General features: G+C 41.4%; 1 protein-coding gene across 3 annotated transcripts in view; it reads left to right on the forward strand.

The window, feature by feature from the left end:
• Positions 1-26,748, forward strand: part of WASF2 (WASP family member 2) — an 85,925-nt gene that overhangs the window by 46,366 nt on the left and 12,811 nt on the right. For all 3 annotated transcript variants that reach the window (XM_074305653.1, XM_074305655.1, XM_074305654.1), the window contains 5 exons: positions 15,993-16,165; positions 20,938-21,072; positions 21,580-21,733; positions 24,645-24,762; positions 25,684-25,814. In XM_074305653.1, the coding sequence (XP_074161754.1) occupies positions 16,036-16,165; positions 20,938-21,072; positions 21,580-21,733; positions 24,645-24,762; positions 25,684-25,814 (668 nt within the window). In that variant the 5' untranslated portion in view covers positions 15,993-16,035. The remainder of the gene's footprint in view (positions 1-15,992; positions 16,166-20,937; positions 21,073-21,579; positions 21,734-24,644; positions 24,763-25,683; positions 25,815-26,748) is intronic.

Consider the following 26,748-nt stretch of genomic DNA (forward strand, 5'->3'; position numbering starts at 1 on the left):
AGGGCTGGTGCTTTATCCACTGCACCACCTAGCTGCCCCCTTAATAATTACTAAAAAAAAAAAAAATATATATATATATATATATATATATATATATATATATATATATATGAATTCCAAACTTTCTTCTTCCCTCCTGCCCCTCCTCCCTTAAAAAGGTAAGCAATTTGATTTTGATTATACATGTGAGGGTATACAAGCTATATTTCCATATTAGCCATGTTGTAAAAGAAAACATTAAGGCAATAAAAATAAATTTTTAAAAAAGTATGCTTTTGTCTATATTCAGAATTTATCAGTTTTCTCTGGAGATGATAAAGTTTTTCATCGTGGGTCTTATAGAATTGTCTTAGATCATTGTCTTGATCAAAGTAGTTGGTCATCCTTAAAATATTGCGATTAATGTGTACAGTATTCTTCTGGTTCTGCTTATTTCACTTTGCATGAGTTCATGTAAATCTTTCCAGGTTTTTCTGAGACCAGCAAAATAATTTTCCATTACAATCATATACCACAACTTGTTCAGCCATTCCCCAGTTGATGGGCATCCCCTTGATTTCTATGTCTTTGTCCCATGAAAAGAACTACTATAAATATTTTTGTACAAATAGGTCCTTTCACCTTTTCTTTGATCTCTTTGGGCTACAGACATAGTAGTGATATTACTGGGTCAAAGGGTATGCATATTTTTATAATCCTTTAGGCATTGTTTCAAATTGTTCTTCAGAATGATTGGACTGGTTCACAATTCCTCCAACAATGCATTAGTGTCCCAGTTTTTCATATTCCCTCTAGCATTTGCCATTTTCCTTTTCTGCATGTTAGCCAATCCGAATACTTAGTGAGGTGTTATCTCAGAGTTGTTTTAATTTGCATTTCTCTAATCAGTGGTGATTTACAGAACTAACCATCTTTCAAACTACAGTCTTCATATATTCTGTACTGAACTATCATGGAATCGTATAAGTAGGTTTTGAGGGGACGATAGAGATCGTGTAGTCTTAACTGCCTGACTTTACAAATGAGAAAATGGAAATAGCCTTTGCTTTTCCACTTCTACTTTTGCTTATATTCTATCTGTGTGGAACACATCCCCCTTCCTCCCCACCCTCTACCCCAGCTTTACAAGTTCACATTCTTTAAGGCCTAGCTTAAAGGCTGTCTTCTCTAGAAGCCTTCTTGGATTCTTCCAGCTACAAATGTTCTCTTCTCATCTGATGTCATATTACTTTTTACTTTTCTTGTATCAATTTTTATTGTGTTTGTACATTATTTAGTAGATTGTAAGCACTTTAAGGGTAGGGACTATGTATGTCATTCAAAGGTTGAGTAAATGAATGTTACACATAATTCAATAATCAATAGTTCTTCAATACTAAGTAATTCCTTCCCTCAAGAATTTTAGTTTTATGGAGGCAATAAGACTTGAATATTCAAATCAGAATATAATATTCCACTATGAGGCCTGCTGATGGAGATATTACTTCCTGCTGGGGTAATCAAGGAAGGCTTTGAGAATGAAATGATATTTGAGTAGGGTCTTGAAGGATGGGCAGGAATTATAGAATTGTAATTTAAAGGCCTCTCAGATCCTTTGGTTCACAAGTGTCAATCTTGGCATTCTAGCTGTACATGTAAGATAAAATATGTTAAGAAATATTTAAGAAAATAAAAATACAAAAACACATAAATAATGGTAATACATTGTCTCCTTGGTCGGTAGCTACTACATACTTAGATGTACAATTTAGGGGGCCTTTTTTTTTTTTTTTTTTTTTTAGTCCAGCTTCCTAACCTCCCACCTAGTAGAGGGAATAAATCCCTTCTATAAAATTCCCAACATATTACCATCCATCCTCCTTAGTCATAATGTTTAGGATGGATGGATATAATTAAATTGTGTCCATGGTAATCCCTATCTGTACCCCCAGTGATACTGTGTATTTTATATATCTAAAACCATTCTGACAAAAGTTCTGTAGGCTTTCCCTAAGGGATCCATTATACGAAAAAAGGTTAAGAAACCTTGATTTAATGAATAAGGCTGGCTTCTTGTTCAACTATGGACAATTTGAGCACATCTGGAAATGTAATTGATGGCTTGGTGGCAAACAAGGAATTTATGACCAGCCCAGGTTGGTTTTCTTTTAAGAGTCTGCTTTCCTATATTTAGAAGAATTGCACATGTTTGGCTTTTAGTTGTTTTTGCTGAGGCATTTGGGGTTAAATCACTTGCCCAGGGTCACACAGTTAGGAATTGTTAAATGTTAAATGTTAAAAGGTTGAATTTGAACTCAGGTCCTCCTAACTTAAGGACTGGTGCTCTATCCACTGCGCCACCTAGCTGCCCCCAGAATTGTATATGTTTAACCTATATTAGATTACTTGTCTAGGGAAAGGGGGGGAGTGAGGGAGAAAAATTTGGAACATGAGGTTTTGCAAAGATGAATGTTGAAAACTATCTTCAAATATATTTTGAAAAATAGAAAACTAGTATTATTTTTTTAAAAAAGAGTCTCCTTTCCCAGGTCATTTCTGTTACATCTTTTTTTGGCTTTGACCTATAATCTCATTAGCATAGAAAACTCATAGTGAAGAAATTCCCTTTGCCTGTGCATACCAACAGTGTCCATGTTAAGCCAGTTTTACTTCACAATATTTAGTTATATTTGCCCTCAGAACCCACTCTGAAAGGTGAGTGGCTCTTTGTTTCTATGTCCTGTCCTCTGTTGAGCCAGTAGACAAGATGCCCAACTGTGAGGTTGTTTTTTGATGTTTATGATTGTTTAATTTGGATTGTTCTCACATAGAGTCAGAATAAACTTAGGATTCATTTGGACTCATGACCATTGATTGAATGTTACCCTACACTCTTCCTTATTCTGGATTCATTCAGTCAAGCCACTTTCTTCTTTTGATTTAGTACTGAGAAATTTATTGTGATCATTTTCAATTTCAAGAATTTTCTAGTTGATTAAGTAGGCTACTCAGAGGCATTTGTTTACTCACTACAATCCTTTCTGACCTCTTTGGAGATCCTTATTTGATTTTATGACATCTTTTCTACCTCTCAATTGTATTGTATGGCATTCCCTAATTTTTTTAAAGACAAATTGAAATTAATATAACTAAGAATTGCACAACACCTTTGGATGGGTACTGTCAATGCAGTTGGATAACTTATAATAGATATGTATCTCAGCCTTGTCAATATATCTCTTATCTGTTTTTATGCTAAGTAGCTAAGGAAAGGGCTCATTTCCTTTATTTATTCTTCCCTTGGAGTGGATGGACTGGTGAAATTTGGGAATCTCCTTACAGATTTTAAGTTTCTGATCATCACCTTACCCCCAATTGTAATGCCCCTTCTCACTGTGAATCTAAATTCTACCCTGCTCAAAAGTCTTTCCCAAGGAGCTCATAAAATTCTTTCCCTCTTTATAATTCTTACAATATCTACATTTGTCAATTTATTACATAATGACCTTTTGCAATTCCCATTTTATTGTATTGAATCTTTTAATTGATTTATTGAGTTTTCAAACTAGATTTTAAACCCCTTGAAGGTTATATTGATTGATAGGGTCCCACCTGAAATTCCTGTTATGGAATGGTGAGGTCTCTTTAAACTGTCCTCTTTTGTACTTATTCTAACTCGTATTCCATTTATCTCTGTTTCTGTCTTAGCATCTGATTGTAAGCTCCTTAAAGGTAAGGGTAGTGTCTCAATTATTGTATCCCCTCAGCACCAAATATATTGGGATGACTCTAGGAGACATTTAGATCAGATTGGTGGTTTGGCCATTACTGGGGAATAAGTGGTAAGTGGTTGTAGTCCAGAGTGACTGACTTCAGACCCTCTTAGTAAAAAGGGGTGGTTTATTCTCTTTTTTGTTTAAGACTTGCCCCTCATAAAAGATAATGACGAATGTTGGAGGGGATGTAGGAAAACAGGGACACTGATAACATTGTTAGTGGAACTGTGAACGGATCCAACCATTCTGGAGAGCAATTTGGAACAATGCTCAAAAAGTTATCAAACTATGCATACCCTTTGACCAGTGTTTCTACTGGGCCTATATCCCAAAGAGATCTTAAAGGAGGAAAAGGGACCCACGTGTGCAAAAATGTTTGTGGCAGCCCTTTTTTTTTTTAAATTTTTAAAAAATTTTTATTAATAAATCTTTTTAAAAATTTTTTTTATTTAGAATTTTTTCCACAGTATATATGCATGAGTAATTTTTTTATAATATCCCTTGTATTCATTTTTCCATATTATCCCCCCCCTCCCTCTACTCCCTCCCCCCGATGACAGGCAATCCCATACATTTTACATATGTTACAATATAACCCAGATACAATATATGTGTGTAAATACCATTTTCTTGTTGCACATTAAGTTTTAGATTCCGAAGGTATAAGTAACCTGGGTAGATAGACAGTAGTGCTAACAATTTACATTCACTTCCCAGTGTTCCTTCTCTGGGTGTAGTTATTTCTGTCCATTATTGATCAACTGGAAGTGAGTTGGATCTTCTTTATGTTGAAGATATCCACTTCCATCAGAATACATCTTCATACAACACTGAAGTATATAGAGATCTTCTGGTTCTATTCATTTCACTCATCATCAGTTGATGTAAGTCTCTCCAAGCCTCTCTGTATTCCTCCTGGTGGCAGCCCTTTTTGTAGTGGCAAGAAATTGGAAACTTGAGTGTGGATGCCCATCAATTGGAGAATGACTGAATAAGTTAATGGTATATGAATGTTATGGAATATTATTGTCTGTAAGAAATGACCATTAGGATGATTTCAGAGAGGCTTAGAGAGACTTACATGAATCGATGCTGAGTGAAATGAGCAGAACCAGGAGATCACTGCACATGACAACAAGATTATACAACGATCAATTCTGATGGATGTGGCTCTCTTCAACAGTGAGATGATTCAAACCAATTCCAATTGTTCAGTGATGAAGAGAGCCATTTATACCCAGAGAAAGCTCTATGAGAACTGAGTGTGGACCACAACGTAGCATTCTCACTCTTTCTGTTGTTTGTTTGCATTTTGTTTTCTTTCCTTTTTTTTTTTTTTTTCCTTCTAGATCCAATTTTTCTTGTGCAGCAAGAAAACTATATAAATATGTATACACATATTGGATTTAACATATATTTTAACATATTTAACTTGTATTAGACTATCTACCACCTAGGGGAAGGGGTGGAGGAAAAGGGATAATTTGGAACAGAAGGCTTTGCAAGGGTCAATATTGAAAAATTACCCATACATATGTTTTGTAAATAAAAAGCTTTAATTTAAAAAAGAAAAAAAAATCTTCATAAATCTCCAGGAATGTGAGTGGAGAATGGGCTCTTGTGAAAGGGAATATCCACACAGCTGCTTTTTTCTGTGGATTTTTCCTCAGTTGCTGGTGGATATGGCTACCAGTGACCAATGGGTAGGGGACGAGATTTCAGAGATGAATCTTTTTTATGGCCGGCAGAATGGAAAAGAGGATGTGGAATTGCAATGCACTTTGCTCTGTAATCTCACTCTCTGTTGCTCCAATATAGCTGGTGTGATTGCTGGGTATCTCTCCTTACTTTGGTTGGTGTATGAACCGTCACATCTCAGATTGCTGCTTCTGACTGCTCCATGACCACACGGTGTGTTTGTATATTGCCCTGAGCTGTCAGCAAAACATTCTGCTGAATTTTCTTTTTTGTTGTTGTTGCTCTGCAACCTTTTTTTTTTTTTCCCCTGGCCTTTTGCAGTTTGGTAAAGTCGTTTTCTTTTTTGGCCTTTCCAGCCCAGGGAGGGAACAGATACTGCAGAGAGAAGCTTGAAATGTGAAGGCATCATAGAGATTAAAAGGAACAGTTAGACTGTTGGCAGGATGAAATGAGACTTACTCAGTGGCCTGATGGGAATTTCAGTTCTGATTATCTCCTTCCTTCTTTATTTCTAAAACTGCCACTGTGTTTAAGCTACCAGTAGGTACTCTCCTTGGCTTGTCCATGGAAAACTTAGCTCTTGACCAGTGTCAGCCCCTACCTTTGAGAGATGAAGAAAAAGAGCTCCATTCCCAGCTAAGGGAGCTAAGTAGAATCAGTAACTTTTTCATGACCACCCCTCTTTTCCCCTTCCCCTCCTCCAGGGCTGGTATATACATATAGTGAGTGCTAGGTTAATAAATCCTTGTTCATCTGAGAACACCTGCCCTGCAGTAGTTCCTTTAGGCAGGCCAGAATTTTTAGTCACCACCACTAACCTGATGACCAGTCTTTTTTGGTACTAGCTGGAGACGTGGAAGGCTGTCTTTGAAATTGAACAGTGATGGGGCAGCTAGATGGCAGTGGATAGAAGTCAGGGACCTGAGTTCAAATGCAGCTTCAGACACTTAATACATACTAGCAGTGTGATTCTAGGCAAGTCACTAATCCCAATTGCCTCACCAAAAAAAAAAAAGAAGAAGAAGAAGAAGAAATTTATTTGTGCTTGAGTACATTATTGAGAGACTCCCAGTGATCCTCAGAAGAATTATCAGATAGATAAACTGGACAAGTTTTTTCCTATTAGATTCCCCATATAGTCTTAATAATTCCAGACTTGGTAATTCAGTACTCTTAAGTTGATAGTTAGCTAAAAGGATAAGACAGTTGTTCACTTTTGTCCACCTCTTTATGACCTTTGGGGTTTTCTTACAATGGTTTGTCCTTTCCTTCTCTATTTTATAGATGTGGAAACTGAGGGTGAAGTGGCTTGTCCAGGATCATCCAGCTAGTAAATTGAGGCAGGTTTTAAATCTTCCTGACTCCATGTCCAGCACTCTATTCACTTCTTTGCCTAGCTCCCCTAGGGTAAGAGCCCATGAATACTAATGGGAATTGAGAGGAGGATTTATGAGTAGAACTGGACTTCTGAGTTTGTATTTGATCATTTAGAGAGAAAAGTAGACAGGTTTAGATAGTTTAAAGTTACTGGAACCCAGTAATTATATTTGGAATTTGCAAGAAATATATTGATAGTTTGGGTTGGTAAATTGTACTTTACTAGAGAGTGAAAGTAGAATACAGAACTTTAGGACTGGAACTGCGGAATAGGGAGAGTCTAGTCCAAGTCCTACTTGTATCAATGATAATGGTACATTATATCAGCTTTATATTTAAATTGTTTATTTCACAATCTGATTGTGAACCAGATGCTTTGTAAACTTGAAGGAACCATATAAAGTGTGTCATTATTGCTATTGTTCCTCTAATATATACCTCATTTTAGTGATTCTAGATTTCTCAAGAATATACTAGTGGGGACTTAAGCTTTGACTGCCCTCAAATCCCAATTTGGAAAGGCTTCCTGGTCCAGGTCTAGGTTCATTAGCAGAAGATTGGCCACCAGGAAATCAATTTGGGGATATAGCACCTCATGAAACTATCTATTAAATATATAGGTCTTTTGCAGTATTGTGATTAATCATTTAATTGCACAAATATAGTTTAAACATAAGAATTATTATTATCACTACTACTAATAATACTGTACAGATTCCTACTGGGCATTTTATTCAAGTTGGGAATATAAAATTTTATATGAAGAAATTTTTCTTAAAGACTCAATGCTTTCACAAATGAACTTGGTTTCAAACAGTATTTTGGGATACTGTAGCTAACCCTTCTTTTGTATTAATAAGAAAAAGAATTAATGCCAATAGGCATTTATTAAGCCTCCACTTATATACCAGGCACTTGGGATACAAAGAAGGGCAAAAACCAGTTCTTCCTCTCAAGGAGCTCACAGTCTAATGAGGAGTTCAACATATAAACAACTGTGTATAAGCAAGATATATATAAAAACAGATCCTTACATGAAGGGAGATTGGAAAAATTCCTCATAGAAAATGGAATTTAAGGGCAGCTAAGTGGCGCAGTGGATAGAGCACCAGCCCTGAATTCAGGAGGACCCGAGTTCAAATGTGGTCTCACACACTTAACACTTCCTAGCTGTGTGACTCTGGGCAAGTCACTTAACCCCAGCCTCAGGGGGAAAAAAAAGAAAAAAAAATGGAATTTAGCTAGAACATAAAGGATGCTGTTGTTGGTGATGAGAGTGTTCCAAAAATGAAGCCGTCTGGAGTCAGCTCAGCATGAGGAAAGGCAAGGAGGCCATGTCCTTGGATCATGTGGGCTGGAGGGGTTGTAGCAGCACTGGGAGTAAGTGAGAAGAGTAGAATGGTAAAGTGGGGAGCAGCTTTGGAAGGATTTAGAATATCAGACAGGATTTTACATTGGGCCCTAGGGGCCTGGAGGTGATGGGGAGCCTCTGAAGTTTATAAAATAGAGATGCTATGGTCAGATCTGCACTTGAGGAAGATCACTTTGACACCTGATTGGAGGAAGGGCTGGAGTAGGTTGAAAATTGAAGCTGATAGATTCATGAGCAGCTGTTGCAATTGTCCAAGTGTGAAGTGTTGAAGGTCTGCACCAAGGTGGGGGAGTGCTAGAGATGTTAGAAAGGGAAAGTAGACAGGTCTTGTCAGCAGCTTGGATGTGGGAGATGAGAGGGAGTAAAAGGTTGAAGGTGACCACTAAGTTGCAAGGTGACACTTGAATGTCAAGAAAAATGATATTACCCTTGATATTATGAAAGTGGGAAAAAATGAGTTCAGTTTTGGACATGTCATTTGGACTTTGAGATGTCTATGGAATATCCAATTTACCATACTTACATTTGGAGATATAAGACTGGAGGTTAGCAAAGAAGTTAGGGCTGAGTAAGAAGATCTGATAGATCTGCATAGAAATGATAAGGGCACTACTTCCAAAGTCATTGATTAAGAGGGCTTCCTGACAAAGGGATCCACCTCAGGAAAGCAGACAGAGGCAAAGGAGCCTTAGGATTATCTCTACTCCTTTTCTCCTGCAGAGCTGGGTTTGGGTCTGGGGAGTCTGCCTACTATACCTTCTACTTCTAGAGGTAGGGTCAGAAAAGTAAGGGAGAAGAGTCAGAGCAGATCTAAAGGGAAGTGGGCTATTTTAGAAGGAGTGAGTCTTCAAAGGTCTTTAAGCTGAAGCTGGCTGACCACTTGCCTGGGATGGAGTGTCGCCCTTTGCTTTGGCATTTTCTGGCAGATTGTCCATGTAATAATGCATATTGCAGTTAATCTATGTTTTTGTCTTTCTGTGAGGTCAGATGATAATTTTTAAAGTACTTAATGTAGTGCTTATCACATAGTAGACATTAAAATGTCTCTGCTGTTATTGTTAGACAGCAAAGTGACACTGTGGATAGAGCACTTAGCCTAGAGTCCCGAAGGCCTGAGTGTGACCCAGGTCAGGTCACAATCTCTCTTTGCCTCAGTTCCCTCACCTACAAAACAGCAGAATTATTGTACCAAATAAGAGGATGATTGTAAAGTGTTTAGAAGAGTGCCTGGCACAGATCAGGTGCCCTTCTCTTCCCTTCCCTACATTTTCAGTTTCACCCCAGTGCCTGAAAGTGTGCTCCAGAAGGGGCTTCCAGAGGGGAAGATTTTTGTTTAGACAAGAACTGGATTAGGTGACTAGTAGGTAATTTCCAGTTCTTGTGATTCTGTGAATAAATTGGTTTTTTTCTGCCCTGCCTTCCTTGCTTCCAGGAGCTGACTATTGGCAGAATGGACCTAGAATCCAGGCCTCCAAGTTCCAGTCTGTAATGCTCTCTTTACAGGAAAACTCACTTGTGGTAAAAAGAAGGGACTAGAAGTTCTCACCGTATTTGAGACAAACGTTACGGAGAAGTCAGTCTTAGAAAAAACTCGTTTTGAACACAGGAGTGAGTCTAAGATTTTTAGCTTTGAGTAAAGCAAATGATAGAATGAAAATAAAAGAATAAAAACAAGTTGTAGACTCCAGGGATTTGAACAATTCCTACTAAACAGTGAATTGAAGCAGTATGATAGTCTAACTATAGATTAAAAGGCTGCTGTGCTATTGCCCTAAAGAGAAAACAACTGGGGGGAAGGAAGGGGAAACATTACTCAATGTATACCTGTGGTTGCTGGGATTCCTTTTCTGAAGTTGAAAAGTTTGACAAATATTTAATCATCTGCTGTGTATATAGCAGTATATCAAGCACTAAGATGATAGAATAGACATGATAGAATCCTTGCAATCATGAAGCTTACAGTTTAATGGGAGCTTAGGGTACAAATATTACCAATACTTCAATGCTTAAAAGGATATGTGAATTCATCAGTGCAGGCGTCCCTCCACTTAGATTGAAATTCTGCAGTGTCTTAGCAAATGTTCTGCGTAAGGTCTTGTGACTCAAAAATTTCACCTAGTGGCTAGCGTTTGGTGACAAGCCTGTCAAATTTAGTTAGGTTGATTTTCACATGGAGGCCTGAAGTGGTGTGGTCTCTTAAAGCTCCCATTCTGCTGGCATAACCTGGATCTCCATAGCTCAGTGGAGCCTGGGAGGAGGAGGATTGGTGTTAAATCTCAAATAAGCTTCTCCTCTAGTTACCCCAGTCAGAGACCTTCTTTGTTCATAAAATCCATCCCAGGAATTCTACTTCAGTCTTGCTTGCTCTTCAGGGACACTTGTGTTGTGACCTAAACTGATTTGTCAGTAACTCTTTGTTATGTGTTTTTGAAGAAAGAGACTGGTTATATTTGTATTTTCAGCCCCACCCTGCATCTCAACAGGAAATGGGTGGGTGCTTAAGCCTATAATGAGGCATTCCTGCCTGTGGTTGCTGCCTGGTAGTGAAGACTCTGCATGCAACAGTAAATTCATCTGTCTTTAAACATTTCAATAGCCAGACTCAATTATTGTAAGCCTGAGTTGCCTACCTTCTTTGACTTAAACTGGGAGGGAGGGAGGAATATTTTAGTTTAAATTCCTATTACCATTTATGATTTTTTTCCTCTTGATAAATGAAATATCTATTAAAGTCTACCAAAAGAAAAACTAGGTTTTTAAAACTAGTCCCCCTTTTTACCCACTCCTGCCCAAAATGCTGTAGAATAGGGAGAATGCAGAAGTACTAATTGCCACACATACAAACCCCCCACACTCACCCATCCTCTGCCATTGCTAATCAGTGGTTTTTTTGGACTGCATTTCAAAGGGGAAATGCTACTGGAGGCTCAGCTCTGATGGTGATTGTTGCTGTAGCTTTAAGTCCCTTGCTGTTTAGACAGTGTTGCTGTTAAAATCTGCAGGTATCATCAGGGATGACCTGACCTTGGTTCAAGGAAGCTTTATTTCCTTTGATAGGTGGCTTAGAGAAAGGCACCATTACAAGAATGATCAGGTTCCTATCCTTTTCCTTGAAAAAGACAAAAATTCGGAGTTTGGGCTTAAGATGGCATTCCCCATTCCTTCTCTCCTGATTGTTTTCAGGTTCTTTGGACAAGGCAGAGCTTGTTTGGGGAATCGGTCGAGCTGCCTTGATTCTTCACCTGAACAAAGAGACCTTGAGGAAACTTAGGGCTTGTTCACTGTATCAAGCCTGAATATTGTAAGACTTCAGGGATATATCCGGTGTCTCTGTATGCCTACAAACACCGGACAGGCTCCAGTGCTCTGTCATGACCCAGAGAGCTCTGGAGCTAGTTTAGATGAAGGCTGAGAAGATCATGATGTCTTTAGTTTCCACTATTTTCTTGCTGTGTTCTTAGGGAGAAAATAGTCAAGGAATGGAAAAGGTGGGGAGAGTGTTTGTGTGGATCTGTAATGGAGGAATGTAGAATTGGTCCAAAAAAGGCAGAATTTCCATGGGGAAATCCTTTCAGCTCAGCCTGAGAGAGCAAACAACTCAGGGCCTTTCCTGGAACACTCTTTGTACCTTTTTAGGGTCCCTCCCTGCAAGACCTGGCACCAGGTAAAATGAGGCCTAGGGTGTTATGCCACAGTTCTCAGTTTCCATAGTTATCCTGACCCAGTCCTGACTCAGTTTCCCTGCTTTTCTGTCCTGCAAAACCTCCCCTCCCTCTTTATCAGAATAATTGATAAGGATAAAAGATCTTATGTTTTAGAATATCAGAATGCCTTTCCCCATCCCAAGCTTTTAGAATGTCAGATACTATCTTATCAAAATGCCTCTTCCCATGCCTGGGATGCTTCCCCCTGATTATGTCATCTCATCTACTGAAGCTCACCCCAACCTGTCAGAATCCCGTTCATGCTCTCAGTACCCTGACTCCGCCCTTGCCTCAGTGTACCCCCTGCATCTGAGCCACGTGTATATATGTCTTTGAGAACTCTCATTGTTGGCTGGATTCTTGGAGATGATAGTCTCATTTAGCCCTGGGACTAAACCATGGATCCATTTGATCCCAGCATATCTCTCCATTAAATAAATTATTAAATACTCTCTAATCTCTATCTTGCCTCAGTTTCTCTGGCATTATAGGGAAAGGACTTAGTCATTGTCACTTTGGTTTTAAAGTATAGGTAGACCACATCAGAAGGTGATAGCTTGGGTGCATAGAAAAAAATAAAAGTCCTTAAATTTGAATTCATCCAGCATTTATTAAATTCTTATGTATATTAGGCCCTAAGGGTACAAGATGAGAGTTAGTTCCCTCAAAAAGCTTACATGGAAGAATGAAACATACCTACAAATAACTACATTCAAAATAGAAAATTATTAAATGCCTGAGAGGTCAAACCCAATAGTTTCATTGATTCCAGGAGAGGAGATATGGCTTCCAGTTGGTGAGATTAGGAAGAGGTAGCATTACATTTGTGCTACTCTTGGATAAAGGAGATATCATTGAGCAGAGATGGATACATAAGTAAAGGAATATAGTGCAAGAAGATTGGAAAGGGATGAAAAGATGAACCATGGAGGACCTTGAATGCCAGATTTTATATTGAACATATTTTGTATCCCATTACATTATGGGGAGACACAGGAGGGTAGTGAGAGGGTTCAAGCTCTACCTTCAGAAATGGTACCTTGGCAGCTGCTGTGTGAAAAGGGAACTCATGAGTCAAGGGACCTAGGTTTGGTCTCAGAAAGATCTGGAGTGGAGACCACTCCAGTAGCTTCACCTTTCCTGATCCAGTTGTTAGTGGCTCCTCCAATTCCCTCATATTGTTTTTGTAAATATTTTGTATTTCCTGCGTAGGGGATGTAAGGCCTCTGAGGGCAAAGCCTATTTTGGTTTTGTCTTTAGGTCCTCAGCACTTTGAATAGTGTTTGGCACATAGAGAAGAGGTGACTAATTAATACTTATTGATTGAATAAGGAAATTGATGTCTAGGACAGGTATATAACTGGGCCAAGTTTTATACCCAGTTTTTGCAGAGCCAAGAGAAAGTCTTGCCTCTTTTTCAGCTCTCACATTCTATGACTCCACCCAGGCTTCCGGGATCCTGGTACAGTATTCTTGCTGTTATATCAGACAGCAGAGATTTCAAAACTACTCCATACCAAATTTAATTCTGTTTACCTGTGGCATAGTCCAGATCCTATAAACTTCATCTGAATGTTAGAATATATGATCTGAATTTTTGTTGTTATACTTGTTATCCATTACATTATCCATTTATTTTGTAGTACAGAATATTTCTCAGAGAAGTAATTGTTTTGCTTAAGTGAAAATTAAAATATTTTAATTCCCCATGCATGTGCCACATTACCAACTGATTGTCAGGAAGGCTGATTGAGGGGGGGAGGGTTAAAATTGGTCATGGGCAGGCCAGCAGGCTAGTTTATAATAATTCCATACCCAGAAGCCTAGATCTTCCTGAATGAATGCTCATATGTGCAATTTATCATAGGTAAGCTTCAGCATCTTGGGTAGGTAGAATAACAGACCAAAGTAAAATGTACCACATTGCCTGGTTCTATGAGGTTGCTGCCCATCAGACATTTGCCCAGACAGTCTGGAATCCAGAGTTCCTAATCAAGTATCCAGGGGGAAAGTCTGGGATGAATGTGGTGCCAGTGGCCATGCTCATCTTTACCACATTCCCAGAATTTCCAGGCTGTCTGGGCCATTGGGAGAGGCCAGGGCAGCTTCTCTAAGTGACACACTGATGTGGCTTCCACTGGTGGCTGAAGTTATCCCTGGTCCTCCCCTTGTATTTCTGGTTCTGCTGGGAAAGTCACAAGTTTGACAGCCTGGAAGTCCCCCACATAGCCATACATAAGGACCCAAGGAGGTTCCTATTTGTACCTTCCTTCTCTTCTGGCACTAACAGTAGATGACAGTGAGATAGTGTTGTATGATTTATACATGTTCCCATTTGATTCCCACAGCCCTATTCCCATTTTCAGTTCTCACCTAACTGTTTAGTTATGGAAACCCAGAAAGCTGGTGACCCTCACAGAGAGAGCTCATGTTTCACATTCTCTGGGTCACAGTGGTTCAAGGAAGTGAAGGGATGGAGGAGATCAGCTTAAGGGAGAAGCCTGGGATTCCAGTAAGTAAGGGCCCTGGTTTGGAGAGGAATTTAGCCAAGGAGCAGAATGGAAATTACTTACATAGTAGAACAGCATTCAGGAAACACCTCTGCACCCCAAAGATAGGCACAGCTGCCATGAAATGACTATTAAAGGGAGGTTCAAAGTTATGAGCAAGCAGCTGATTCTCTTGGTTCTTGAGCTGTTGCTGTTGGTGACAGGAAATCTTGTTCCCCAAGCTGTTGGCTTCCTGTTTTATTTTTACTCAGAGCAGATCAGAATGTCCATAACAAGGAGCAGTCTGTTCCAAAGGGTACTGCTCCTCCTTTGAGCTTGAAGGGCTTCATTTTGCTTTTTCTGAGTCGGTATCTTGGTTAGCTTTTCAGATCTATGATGATCACCTTGCTTTAAGCATTTTGTAGCTGAGGCCAGTCTTTAGGTGGTTGAATTAGTGTCCCATCTCTGTTTTCATGCTTTTTGTGTAAGTCAGCCTTTGCCTTTTAGAGGAATCCTAGCAGTGGGAACGTGGATAAGCTGCTGTGTGCCCCGACTTTTCACCATTTCTCTAGTACAAAGGCTGTTAGACAGTGGTAGATTTCTTCAGTTTGAAAGAATGTGAAAATAGGACCTGGCCATTGTGATTTGACTATAAGTCAAATCCTTCTGGTTCAGAATAAAGCTCTTTCCTACTCTTGTAAAGCTAGGAACTTGGTAAATGAATTCTAAAACAATGGCTCTGGGGGGAGGAGGGGATTTCCTAGGGAAAGGGGCTCTTCCAACAGGATAAGAAACAGTCACTGGAATGTTTCCTCGTTGGCAGGAGATGCTTCCTGCTGTCTCCAGAGCCTTTCGGCCCAGGTGTATTGTGCCTAGACTGGAGGGAGGGAAAGAGATATTGGGGGAGAGGGGGAGGGGCAGAGTTGGGAATCTCACAGCACATTTTGCACAGCGTTGTGTTTGGCATATTGAACAGGCGAATTTTCTTTGACGTTCTTTCATTCTGTCAATTTACAGACTAAACTTTAGTGGTGTTAGTAGATTCTGGCAGCAAGTACTTAGTTGCACATTTAACAGTCACCCATCAAGGAAGAACTGGAAAGGTTATGTCCTGACGTGTATCAGTGGAAGGGAAAAATCACTATTGGCAGCTTGATTTCATCATGGAGATACAAATGACAGAAGCCCTTTTTTGATCCTGTACAGTTGGTGGCCTGGAATCTAATCTGTCCTAGTTACCATCCCTGTAAGGATGGTGTCTGTGCCATCCAGTGCCTGTCGAATGGGCTTCTAATCCCACCCCCCTTGCCTGCTGAGATTTGGCCAGGAAAATTCTTGCTTCCCTTAGGTGGCTAGGTTTCCAGGACCACCTATATATACAAACAAGCCCCATCACAGCTAAATCTTACTTCCCCCCCCCCCCCCCACTCCCCACCTTCCTGAAATAGAGAAAAGGAGTCTGGTTTTTAAAAGATGGGTCGGAGAAGGGAGGATTCTATAAGCTGTTTCAGATCAGAGCAAAGGAAAAAATATCACACAGCCCTAGTGTGCCTGGAATTTGTGGTTGAGTAATACTTTCCTGTTATTTCTTTTTTAGGTTGTTTTTCATCATTCAGAACATTGCCTGAAGCAGGTCCACCATGCCGTTAGTAACGAGGAACATCGAGCCAAGGCACCTGTGCCGTCAGACGTTGCCTAGCGTTACAAGCGAGCTGGAATGCAAGACCAACATCTCCCTGGCAAATGTCATTCGACAGCTGGGCAGCCTGAGTGAGTGCCGCAGAGAGCCTGCGCTCTGCCCTCAGGGGTCGTTGGTGCTCTTTATTTAGTTCTCTTTTCTTCCCATGTTCCTATTTCTCCCCCATCTGCCTTCCCTAGGTAATGCAAAAATATATTTATTTATTTTCCCCCCAAAAGAGAGTTCCTTTGGAGTATAGCTTTCTTCCCTTCAGAACTCTCCTCACTGCCACCCCCTTCCCTTCTCTTTCCTGCCTCCCCTCCAACCCCCACCCCTCATCACCCCACCTGCTTCAGAAGACATCCGTGGGAAGGGTGATAGGAAGGGCTGCAGCGGGATTGCAGATGGAATGACAGAGCAGAATTCTGTGTAGAAAGTGGGAGGTTCACCAAGTGGCTTCCTGGGTCGCAGAGTGTGCCTGAGACCACAAGGGCTGTTTGCCGGAGCCTGGCTCTGTTGAAGCCTCAGATGTTCCAGATTCCTCATCTCTTTGTTTCCCTTCCCCTCCCTTTCACCTACGTAGAAAGTCAGCTTGTGCATAGCTCTGTCTGGCTCTGTCTGTCTGTCTGGTTCTTCCCCTCCCTCTCCTTTTCCTCCTCCCTGCCTCCCTCTCTTACTTACACAGATTTGGTCTGTCTTAATCACCCTGCGTCATTGGCCTTAAGGTCTGAAAGTTTAGGGTACTAATTACTTCTGCAGCCTCTGGGGATCAGTGAGAGTTTTGCAAGCTCTATATAGTAATGCAAATTGTAACTATAGCTAGTCCTCTGTCTAACCCTGTCTGATCTGAGGCTGAGGGAAAACCACCTTTATAATAGTTGCTTTTATTTCATTTTCTTAATTGACAGAAATGCATGGATCTTGCCCTGGGTGGGGTTCATGCATGCATGCATGTGATTCAGATTTCATCCTATATAGACTTTGTTAGCTTGGTGCCATGATCTGGGAGTGGCAGATGTTCTAATAGGCTTTGCAATTGTCTGGTTCCACTGTTGTTCCCATGAATACCTCAGCTGAAATGCCATTTTGGCGATCTCTCTTAGCAAACACATCTTCATGAATCATTGCAGTTTGCTCTCCCACTGCATCAGGGCCTTGGGTGAAGGGACTGGAATATCACTAAAGCCTATGTGCCCCCAGATAGTAATAGGTCCTGCCTTTAGAATAGCTGGCTGCTGAGACCCTGCTCTGTGGTCAGGTGATCTATGAGCTCTGAGATTCCTAAGCTGTCATCTCGCCCAGGGGTGATTTCTGCTGATGGAGGGCTTAGGAAACAAGGGTGGGGACTAGGAAAGATACAAAACCTTGACTTCTTGCTTTACACAAAGGAACCTTGCCAGGAGGTAAGAAATGCTTGTTAAGAGGATCTTGCTCTGAGCTTTACCTAGTCTTAAAGACTCCAGCTCTGCCTTGATAGCATTGGGAAGTCTGAACAAGTCCTGGACTCCAGGAATTGGGAAACCTGGTCCTGCTCACACCCTTGGCTCCACCATTGTGTCCTGCTGTCAGCTGATGATTTTGCTGTCCTAGTGTGCTGTGGGATGTGTGACTCTCATTTGGAATAACAGAATATTACAATACCTTGAAGAAACCTTTGTAACCATCTGGTCCAGTCTTTTCATTTTGCAGAGGAGGACATAGAGTCCCTGAGAGGTTGTGACTTGTCCCAAGTCATCTGGTGTGTAAGAGGCGGAACTGGCCCACAAATACCGGCCTCCTGATCCCTGGCCTCCTGCTCCTTTCCCTGCACTAGGCTGTTTTACTGAAAGCAAATAGCACATGTGCTTTGCATTTGTTTTCCCATTGGTGTGGGGATGGCTGGGTTACACAGAGCCATCCATACTTGCTCGCCCCCTCCCCCTTGTGACCAGCAGTATGCATTTATGAGACTTGGCCAGGCAAAGGATGTAGTCTTGGCCCTGAGTAGTGTTTTTCTTCAGTGTAAAGCTAAATGGCCTCCGCAAGAATCAAATCCATGAGTTTGGCCTCGGTAAACACTGCACTCTAAGGAGAGCTGCTGCATCTGATAAATTTTGATTGGGTTAACTGTTAAAGAACAGGACTCCACATTGAAAATCTGGCTTCTGTAGCTGACCCACAGAACTCACTGTTTGCCCCCTTACTGCATTGTGACCAGCATTCTTTGTAGTTGGTTGCACTATTTTGAATAATTACGGTAGTTGGGGTGACATCTTTGTCACTTTATTGGCTAGTTAGGACCCAGGACAAATATTGATAAAGTTGAACTTGTGACAAACCGCAGTATCCTTGAGGAGGTAGTGTAGGAGATTGTCATCTGTAGGAGATTGAGGTATGTTTGGTATGGGGCACGGTTAAACCATGTATTCTGATTGTTACACGAATGAATGAATTGCCTGTTTTTGTGTGATTCCGTCTTTTTTTTCATTTACCATCAAAGGTTGATCTTTGAGGGAAAAGAAGGCTAAATTGGTTGTTGAAAATCAATTTATATTTGAAAACTCAATCCTTAGGTCTTTAATATTTTGTTTTCCTTCCTGACATGCCAGCATTGTGTGACTGAAGGATTCTGATTCTGATTCTCTTCCAACTTTATTTTCTGTACCAGTCTTAGAAGTGAGTGCTGTAATAAGAGAGTGGTATTCTCTTCCTCCTCTACCATCTTCTTAAACCCTAACACTTTTTCCTTTTTGAGAGCAGGAAAATCCTCGATAACCTCCTGGTAGTCCAGATTGGTTCAAGAAGTCAGTCAGTAAGCATTTATTAAGCACCTCCCATAAACTGTGTGAAGCATTGAGGACACAAATAAAGCCCGAAAGTGATTTCTAATCTCCAGGAGCTCACGGTCTAATGGAGGAGACAGCGTACAAGAAACTATATATAAACTAGCAAGAGACAGGATAACTTGAAGATTGTCAGTAGAGAGGTAGCCCTGGCATTGAGAATAATCAAGAAAGGCTTCTTGAAGAAGGCGCTACTGTAGCTGGGACTTGAAGGAGGCTAGGAAGGCCTGATGATGGAGGTGAGGAGACGGAGAACTCCAGGCCCTCTGAGCAACCAGTGGCAATGCCCAGAGTTGGGGGACAGGGATGTTTTGTGCTAAGAACAGCAGAGAGATTCAAGTCACTGGAATTTAGAGTTCATGGAGCAGAGTAAGGTGTAAGATGATTAGGAAAGTGTCCAGAAGAAGGGCTGGCTCTGAAAAACTTTGAACACCAAGAGATTTAAGTTTGATCCCAGCTATCCTGGGGGTGACAGGATAGCTCTGGAGTGTAATGAGCAAGGCAGACCTGTTTGGCCACCTCAGAGCTGGAGTGAGAAAAACCTTGAGGCTGAAGGCCCCACTAGCAGGCTACCACAGTTGTTCAGAGAGGTGATGAGCTCAGCTGCTCACCATATGGGCCTCTGGGTCCCAGGAATTAAAGCTGGAGGTGTTTGGGGGGGGGGTTGTTCTTGTTTTGTGATTTTTAATTTTTTTGGTGAGGCTACTATTTGGATAGTTGTATGGGGAACAGCTATTTTCCATATAGTTATTCATTTTGTGCACTAACCTTCTCATTACAACTTTCCATTACCTGTAGGAGCTCATACAATGGTGAGTTTATGGAACTTAGCCATTTTATAGGTAGAGATCAGGCACAGTCCTTAACCCTTCAGCTTGCTTTGCAGAAACGAAAACTGTTAGCCTGTCTGAGCCCAGCAACTTACCTTGGTGGTTTAGACCCCCGAACCATTCATTCAGTCTGCCAGAACTTGTTCCCCTCATTGAATTGAGTTCTCCAGCAATTCTGAACTTGTGGTTGATTAGTCTTCTCACCCTTTAGGTTGTAGAGGCAGTGAGCTGCAGTTCACCCTAAAGATGCAGTTTAGCTCCTTTTAAACTAATTTTTCTGGCAGACTTTGAACTTGTTTAGAGTATCATTTAAAAGCTGAGAAATGGAGCTTGTACTTTGGATAGCCCTCAAAGTAATTATCACTATTCATTTGTATCTGGTCACTTTTATTTCTGCCTCACCCTTGGATGCTGCTTGAGTAATATACTTAAAAGACATTCACCACTTTGCCTCCTTGACTTGTCATCCCTAATAAGGGGCATGTGTGTGTATGTGTGTGTGTTTGCATGTGTGTGTGCTTGTGTATGCTGGGTGATTGCTCTTTTTAGGTCTAAGATTTAAAGGAAGGAAGCTTGTTTCTTTTTTAAAGGGAAGGAAAAAAAGACAGAGATCACTGGTGTGCTGTTTTTCAGGGAGCATACCAACTTTTCTTTTATTCCTTGGGATGCAGATATGAAGGAATGCTCTGCAGCATGCTAAATTATAAAATCCAAATTTCACCTATTAGAGGAAATTGTATATTGGATCGGTTGGTGTATAAAAAATTTTTCAAAGACACCACAACTTGGCCCTGCATGATGTACTTTTGAAGATTATTGAACAAGTAACCTCCAGTTGTGCATGCTAGTTATAAGTACCAAAAGAAGACTGCTTAATAACTGTCTCCCCCAAACTTTTCTCTTTCAGTAGCAGCAACAAGGTGGTAAGAATACAATAGAATGTTCAGGCATGCATTTGGCTCTTCGGCCTTTCAGTGTTAATTCTATTTCTTTAAGTCTTTAGAATTTTTCCAGTTTGCTTTGAGTTTCATGACTTGCTCAGAGATTGCCCAAAAGGCTCCATTAGTTTTAGAACATCTGCTTGCTATCCACGGGGTGGGGATGATCTCAGTCTACACTAGCCAGCTTTCCTAAGCAGGAGCAGGCAGCCTTGTGATGGATACATAGAGAATGACTTGTTCATCTGTAACCTGACTCCTTTGCTATTTCCAGGTAAATTTGCAGAGGACATTTTTGGAGAGCTCTTTATTCAGGCAAATACCTTTGCCTTCCGGATGAGCTCTCTCGCTGAAAGGGTCGACCGCCTACAAGTTAAAGTCACTCAGCTGGATCCCAAGGAGGAAGAAGGTAAGGAAGCTGAGCTCAGCACTTGCAGGCCCAGTTGAGGAGTGCCAAGCCAAGCTTTTTTATTCTTCTGATTTCTAGAAAGATGGAGGGAAAAGAAAGTTCCAAAAACCTGTGGCATTTTACTTTGAAATGACACTGGCCGGGCAGGGGTGCTGTGACCTCTTTAGTTCAGTACATTCTATCCCCAGCCCTGGACTCCTCTCCCCATGATCCGTTTCTATAAAGAGACTTTGCAGATTCAGACAGAGTGACTCTTGAAGAAGATCCTGCTGGAGCCAGCCATATTGCAGACCTCCGGGTTGTCTCATTTTGTTCAGTTGTGAAATGGCTGGTCTGCAGACAGACTTGTGGGGCTTCCCAAGAGGGCCAGGGAAGGAGAACCTGGCTCTAATCAGCTGCTGCCAAGAAATGTAACAGCTTGGTCTTCAGTGACTGGCGTGACTCAGTCAGTGTTTGCTTCACTGGAGTTCTTCCATTTTCTAATGCCTTCCTCCCATTTTCTCCCAGTGTCACTGCAGGGGATTAACACCCGAAAGGCCTTCAAAAGCTCCACCACTCAAGATCAGAAGCTCTTCGACAGGGCCTCACTCCCGGTGCCTGTCCTGGAAACATATAACACTTGTAATGCTCCTCCACCCCTCAACAATCTGTCCCCATACAGGTAACAGTTCCCCTAATCAGTAGCTTTGTGGCAGCCAAGAGCTAGCTATGGAGAAAGTCTCCTGAACTAAATTCGATGTAAAGGACAAAAGATCCCTCTCCAGTGGGGCGGAGCCAGAGGCAACCAGAACTGAAGCTGACTATAAATGCAGCTTTTCTAGTTTCACTTTAGTGAATTCTGATTAATAATAATTTGGGTTTCTATAGCACTTTACAGCATCTAATGCTTTATCTAAATGGCATAGACTAGTGGATGGAAAGTTGGCTTTGGAACTTGGGCAAATCACTTAACATTTAAGGGCCCCAGGTAACTTTCTAGAGATATGAGCTACAGACCTGGTACCAGCCTGCAAGGAATTCTTTAGATCTATGAGATCAAAGGACCAATCCCTGTCTCTAACCCTATATAGTTTAGAAAACATTTTCCTCACCAGTACTGGGAAGTGTGGTGATTATTCCCTTTTGCAATTTAGGAAATTGGGATTTATTTATGATTACATAGTTAAAGAGGGTCAGATCTAGGATTCAAGACTAGGATTCAGGATATTTAGTAGTAGATTTAGGTATAAATAAAACAGGTATTTTGGGCCATACCCAAAGAGTATCCTCTTCTCTTTTATACTACACTTGGAGGTTTGAAATTCCCTTTTATTTTAACAACCCTGTGGGAACGGTTAGCTACTCACCAGTCCTACTATAGGAATTGACTGCTGGATTCTCTGAGAAGTACCTGCTAGAATAAGTACAGCCAGATTGGTTTCTGAGCATCCTGTCTAGAGTTTCCCTTCTAAGTATGTCTGCTCTTAGGGGGTGGGACTTGAAATAGAAGACAGCTCTATAGTCAGCATAAAGCCCTTTCCTTCCTCATAGTGTTGGTATCTTGCAGGAAGGCACCGAAGCAGGGGAAAGAATACGAATATTTATCTTGCCCACATCCATAAATATCTTTTGAACAGGTAAAAAGTAATTACAGATAGCTGGAGGCAGATGTCTTCCGTGAGACATGGATGTACTGCAAAGCAGCAGTGTGTGTATGTACTTGTAAAACTCAAGGACACTGGCCTGATTTAGGGAGCCTGGAGTTAGGGACATTTTAGTTTTTCCAACAGTAAAGGATTACTTCAGGTTATCAGGTACTATTCTCAGTTTAGTCCTGAAGCTCCCATTAGCCAGTTGGTTGGGAGGGAGATGGACTACATGCTTTTTGATGCAACGGCATACTGTTGGAGGATTTAGGCAAAGAAGGAGCTCCAGAAAGCTTTTTAAAGTGGGATTTGTTTTTTAGTATACACATCTCTACATAGTTATAGCTAACTCTCCATTATTTACACATATAGTACTACAGACTCATATTTAGTACTTTGTAGTTTGCACTTTTGTGAAAATTATTTGATTTGATCCTTTCAACAATTTTGTGAAGTTGCATGATAGGTATTATTACACCTACAGTTTATGGAGAGAGAAACTGAAGAGAGAACTTAGATGATTATGCAGACTACCACAGCTAGGAAGGCCTAAGTCACAGAAGCAAGACTTAGAGTTCTACTCAGGTCTCCTGGTGCCACATCTATTCTTTTCCATCTCAGTACAGTTGCCTAAGAAAAGACCAGTCCAGAAAGTAAAAAATTTAAAAGTAATTTTTTTGACTTTGCAATTTATTATGTATCTAAGACTTTTTTTTCTCCCCTGGCAATATGATGGAGTTGGAAGTGTCTCCTTGACAGAAGAGACCACAGAGGGTACCTGTACCTGAAAGGAATCCTCACTGTAACAAGTGATCCCTTGGCCTCTTCTTGAAATCCCCCAAGCAGAGGGAAACCATCACTTCCACAGGCAACCCAGCCTACTTTTTTTTGGACAGGTTTCATTGTTAGAAATATCCTTTCTAATTCTTTTTGACCTAAGCTAATAGTTGAATGGGTTTCTGTTATCTAAATGCATCTCATTAGGGCAGAGGGCCCCAGATGTGTGCTGAGAGAAGGGAAGACAGCCTGATATGTAAGGTTTTCTACAGATAATATAGACTTGCACATTTGGTAATTGATGCCTCAGAGATCCTCACATTTACCATTATATCGATGGTGAAATTTTGTGATCAGAAGATTGATTGTAACTCTTCCTGTTGTGATTTTGGTGGCTCAAAGAATGCTGCTCAGTTATAGAAAAGGATGTAGCCATGGTGGCAGTGAGACTGGAGGCTATGCCAAAGCTAAAAACAAGAAATGGAAGTTGAAGAGAAGCCAATTTCAGCTTTGGATAAGAAAAAGCTTCTTAAAAGTGAGATCCATCCAAAACTAGAGTGGCCTGGTTCAGAAGGTCATTTTTGAGAGGTAGTTGTCAGACACTTGGTGGGAGTGTTATAGAGGGGATTCCCATTCAGATTCAGGGATGGACTAAATAACCTCAGGTCCTTCCTGATTCTGGGAAGTTTCAATTATAGTTGTAGATCATACTTCCTGTCTCTTGGGTTTGGGTATATGAGTTGAAGCTGATGAGGATCGTGAAATCACATGAACAGGCTTAGGGATGCAAGTAATAGAAGTTGTCTCCCTTGTCTGCTGAGATACCAAGTTATATCCTCAATAGGTCTCACACCCAGGTGGGTCACAGGAAGTGTCCACAACTCCTTGTTTCCATGTGGTACCGCATCCTGACATTTATATGTCAAAATCAAAGTTGTTGCTTTTCATAAAACTCCAGCAAGTGATGCTAGACTACAGGATCTTAAAAGTAAGGATAGTAGCTGTTGAAAATATGACAGATAAAGGGCTATTTTCCAGTGTTAGAGGAATACAAGATGAGCATTCATTCATCTGGGTGATTTGACTCTAACATGGAAGTATTGGGAATGTTGGATTTTGTTGGGAGTCTGTCTGTCCACTGACAACCACTTATCTTTGTTTCTATTCCAGAGATGATCGCAAAGAAGCCCTCAAATTCTACACAGATCCTTCTTACTTCTTTGATCTTTGGAAGGAGAAGATGCTTCAGGACACCAAGGACATCATGAAAGAGAAGAGGAAGCACAAGGTGAGGGCTGGCAGCCTTAGGGGAAGTGATCAAGGCCAGGTGCAACTTTCACTCAGTACAATCTGGCTGAAAGTATAAGTCATTCTAATAAGGCTTTCCCCCCCAGCACTGTTAACAATCAAGTTTATTCAGGCTGAGTCTTTAGAAATGGACTTTTCTCTTCACCAGGGTTGTTTTTCCTGACTCTGTTGGACACAGAAGCCTGGGCTGGCCCATTCACCTTTCACTTGGCTAGCTCCTTTCTTCAAGAGCAGCACAAGGCCCCCAGTGTTGGTCTGCAGCAGGAACAGCTTAACCCTTTTTCTCCTGAGAAAGCAGCTGCCTCGTCTCAAAGCTGGTTCTTGCCCCTACCTCCCTACTGTCCATTGTGAGCTGTGTCCTTATGACACCATTAGTGTGGCTGCTTCGATGCCTGAGCATGAGGCCCCGGCAAATGCGGTGGAATTGGCTGCTTCTGGAGCCCTAGAGAGCTGCTGCCAACCTACCTTTGTCTTTCTATTGGCTGAGGTGGTGCAGTTTATCATTTTTTATTTTTATTAATATAGCAACTTACCTTTCTATAGGATTTTGCACTTTCTTGCTTATAAAGCACATTCTACCCAACCTTTCTGTGATGTAGAGAGTGCAGGTATTAGTCCCATTTTACAGTTACATGGCAGAGATGACAGAGGCATGTTTCTTGATTCTATCCAATGCCTTTCTATAACATTACATGCCCTAACCTTTATAGCATCAGTATACTTTATTTATTCACACACACGCACCCCTTAACGTTCATGTATTGTTGTATCTTAGGGACTGTAGATAGGTCAGGACCCACCTTGTCCATACAGACAGACCTAGGCCTAAGTCTCAGAGAGGTTCACCCATCCCTGGAGGCTTCTAAAGTCCTGGACTTTTCCTTTGCTTTTATCATTCTAGAAAGAGAAGAAGGATAATCCAAATAGAGGAAATGTCAACCCACGGAAAATCAAAACCCGTAAGGAAGAATGGGAGAAACTGAAGATGGGACAGGAATTTGTGGAATCTAAAGAAAAACTGGGGCCTTCTGGGTGAGTGAGCCTGAAGGCCTTGCTTGTGGTTGCTGGAGAGTTAGGGTGACTCTAGCCCATTTTGGGGTGCCATAGAGTGGTGGAAGGGAGCCTTGCTGAGAATACTGATGTGTCCCCTTGTTGCCATGGTGGCCTGGCCAGAGAACTTAATCTGATACCGCTCATAATCTTGTCCTTTACATTGAATACATTTGGTGATTGAAATTCTTGAGATAAAGCAGGGAACAGTCCCACTGATTGGCTCAAGTCCACTGAGCGTAGTGACCCTGAGGCATCTAATGACCCCTAAAGTGGTCTCTGTAGTCTTGGGCTTCTGTCAGTCCATCCTTGTCTCAGAGCTGGGTACTTAGTGAGGAGTGGGGAGGACTCCAGGCAGGCAGGACAGAGGAAGAGCACAAGCTGCCGGGCTTTGTCTGGATTCACCCTGACATGTTGGAGAGAGGTCTGACCCTTTCTCTGTTGGACAGAGGTAGAGAGAGGGAGGGAGAGGAGGAGGGGGGTGGAGGTAGGGGAGGGAGGATGAGGGGGAGGAGGAGAAGGAACAGGAGAAAGAGGAAGAGGAGGAGAGGGGGAGGAGGGGGAGGGAAAAGCATGAAGTACATGGACCCATGTGCACACGAACACACATATGGCTTAAAATCTTGAACCTCATCTTGGGGACTTGGGACGTCCAGGCCCATGTCCTGTGGGCTGCATAGCCCTCCAGTCTGATGTCTCCCTGGCTATCAGAGAGCTGCACCAGCTGGGGTTTGCTGGGTGACTCAGAGGGACAAGAGCTAGGAATGCCTGCTGGGGAGACTTTGAGCTTCACGGCTACTTCTGGCTTTGTTCTACCTGGAAGATTGAAAGATGAGCTTGGCAAGAGAAGACTGAACTTCTCCATGGGAAAATTGGCAGCTAGGGGGTGCCATTGCGCACAGGACTCTGGGCCCAA

The sequence above is a fragment of the Sminthopsis crassicaudata genome, chromosome 3 (assembly GCF_048593235.1).
Source record: "Sminthopsis crassicaudata isolate SCR6 chromosome 3, ASM4859323v1, whole genome shotgun sequence".
In the NCBI taxonomy this organism is placed as follows: Eukaryota; Metazoa; Chordata; class Mammalia; order Dasyuromorphia; family Dasyuridae; genus Sminthopsis; species Sminthopsis crassicaudata.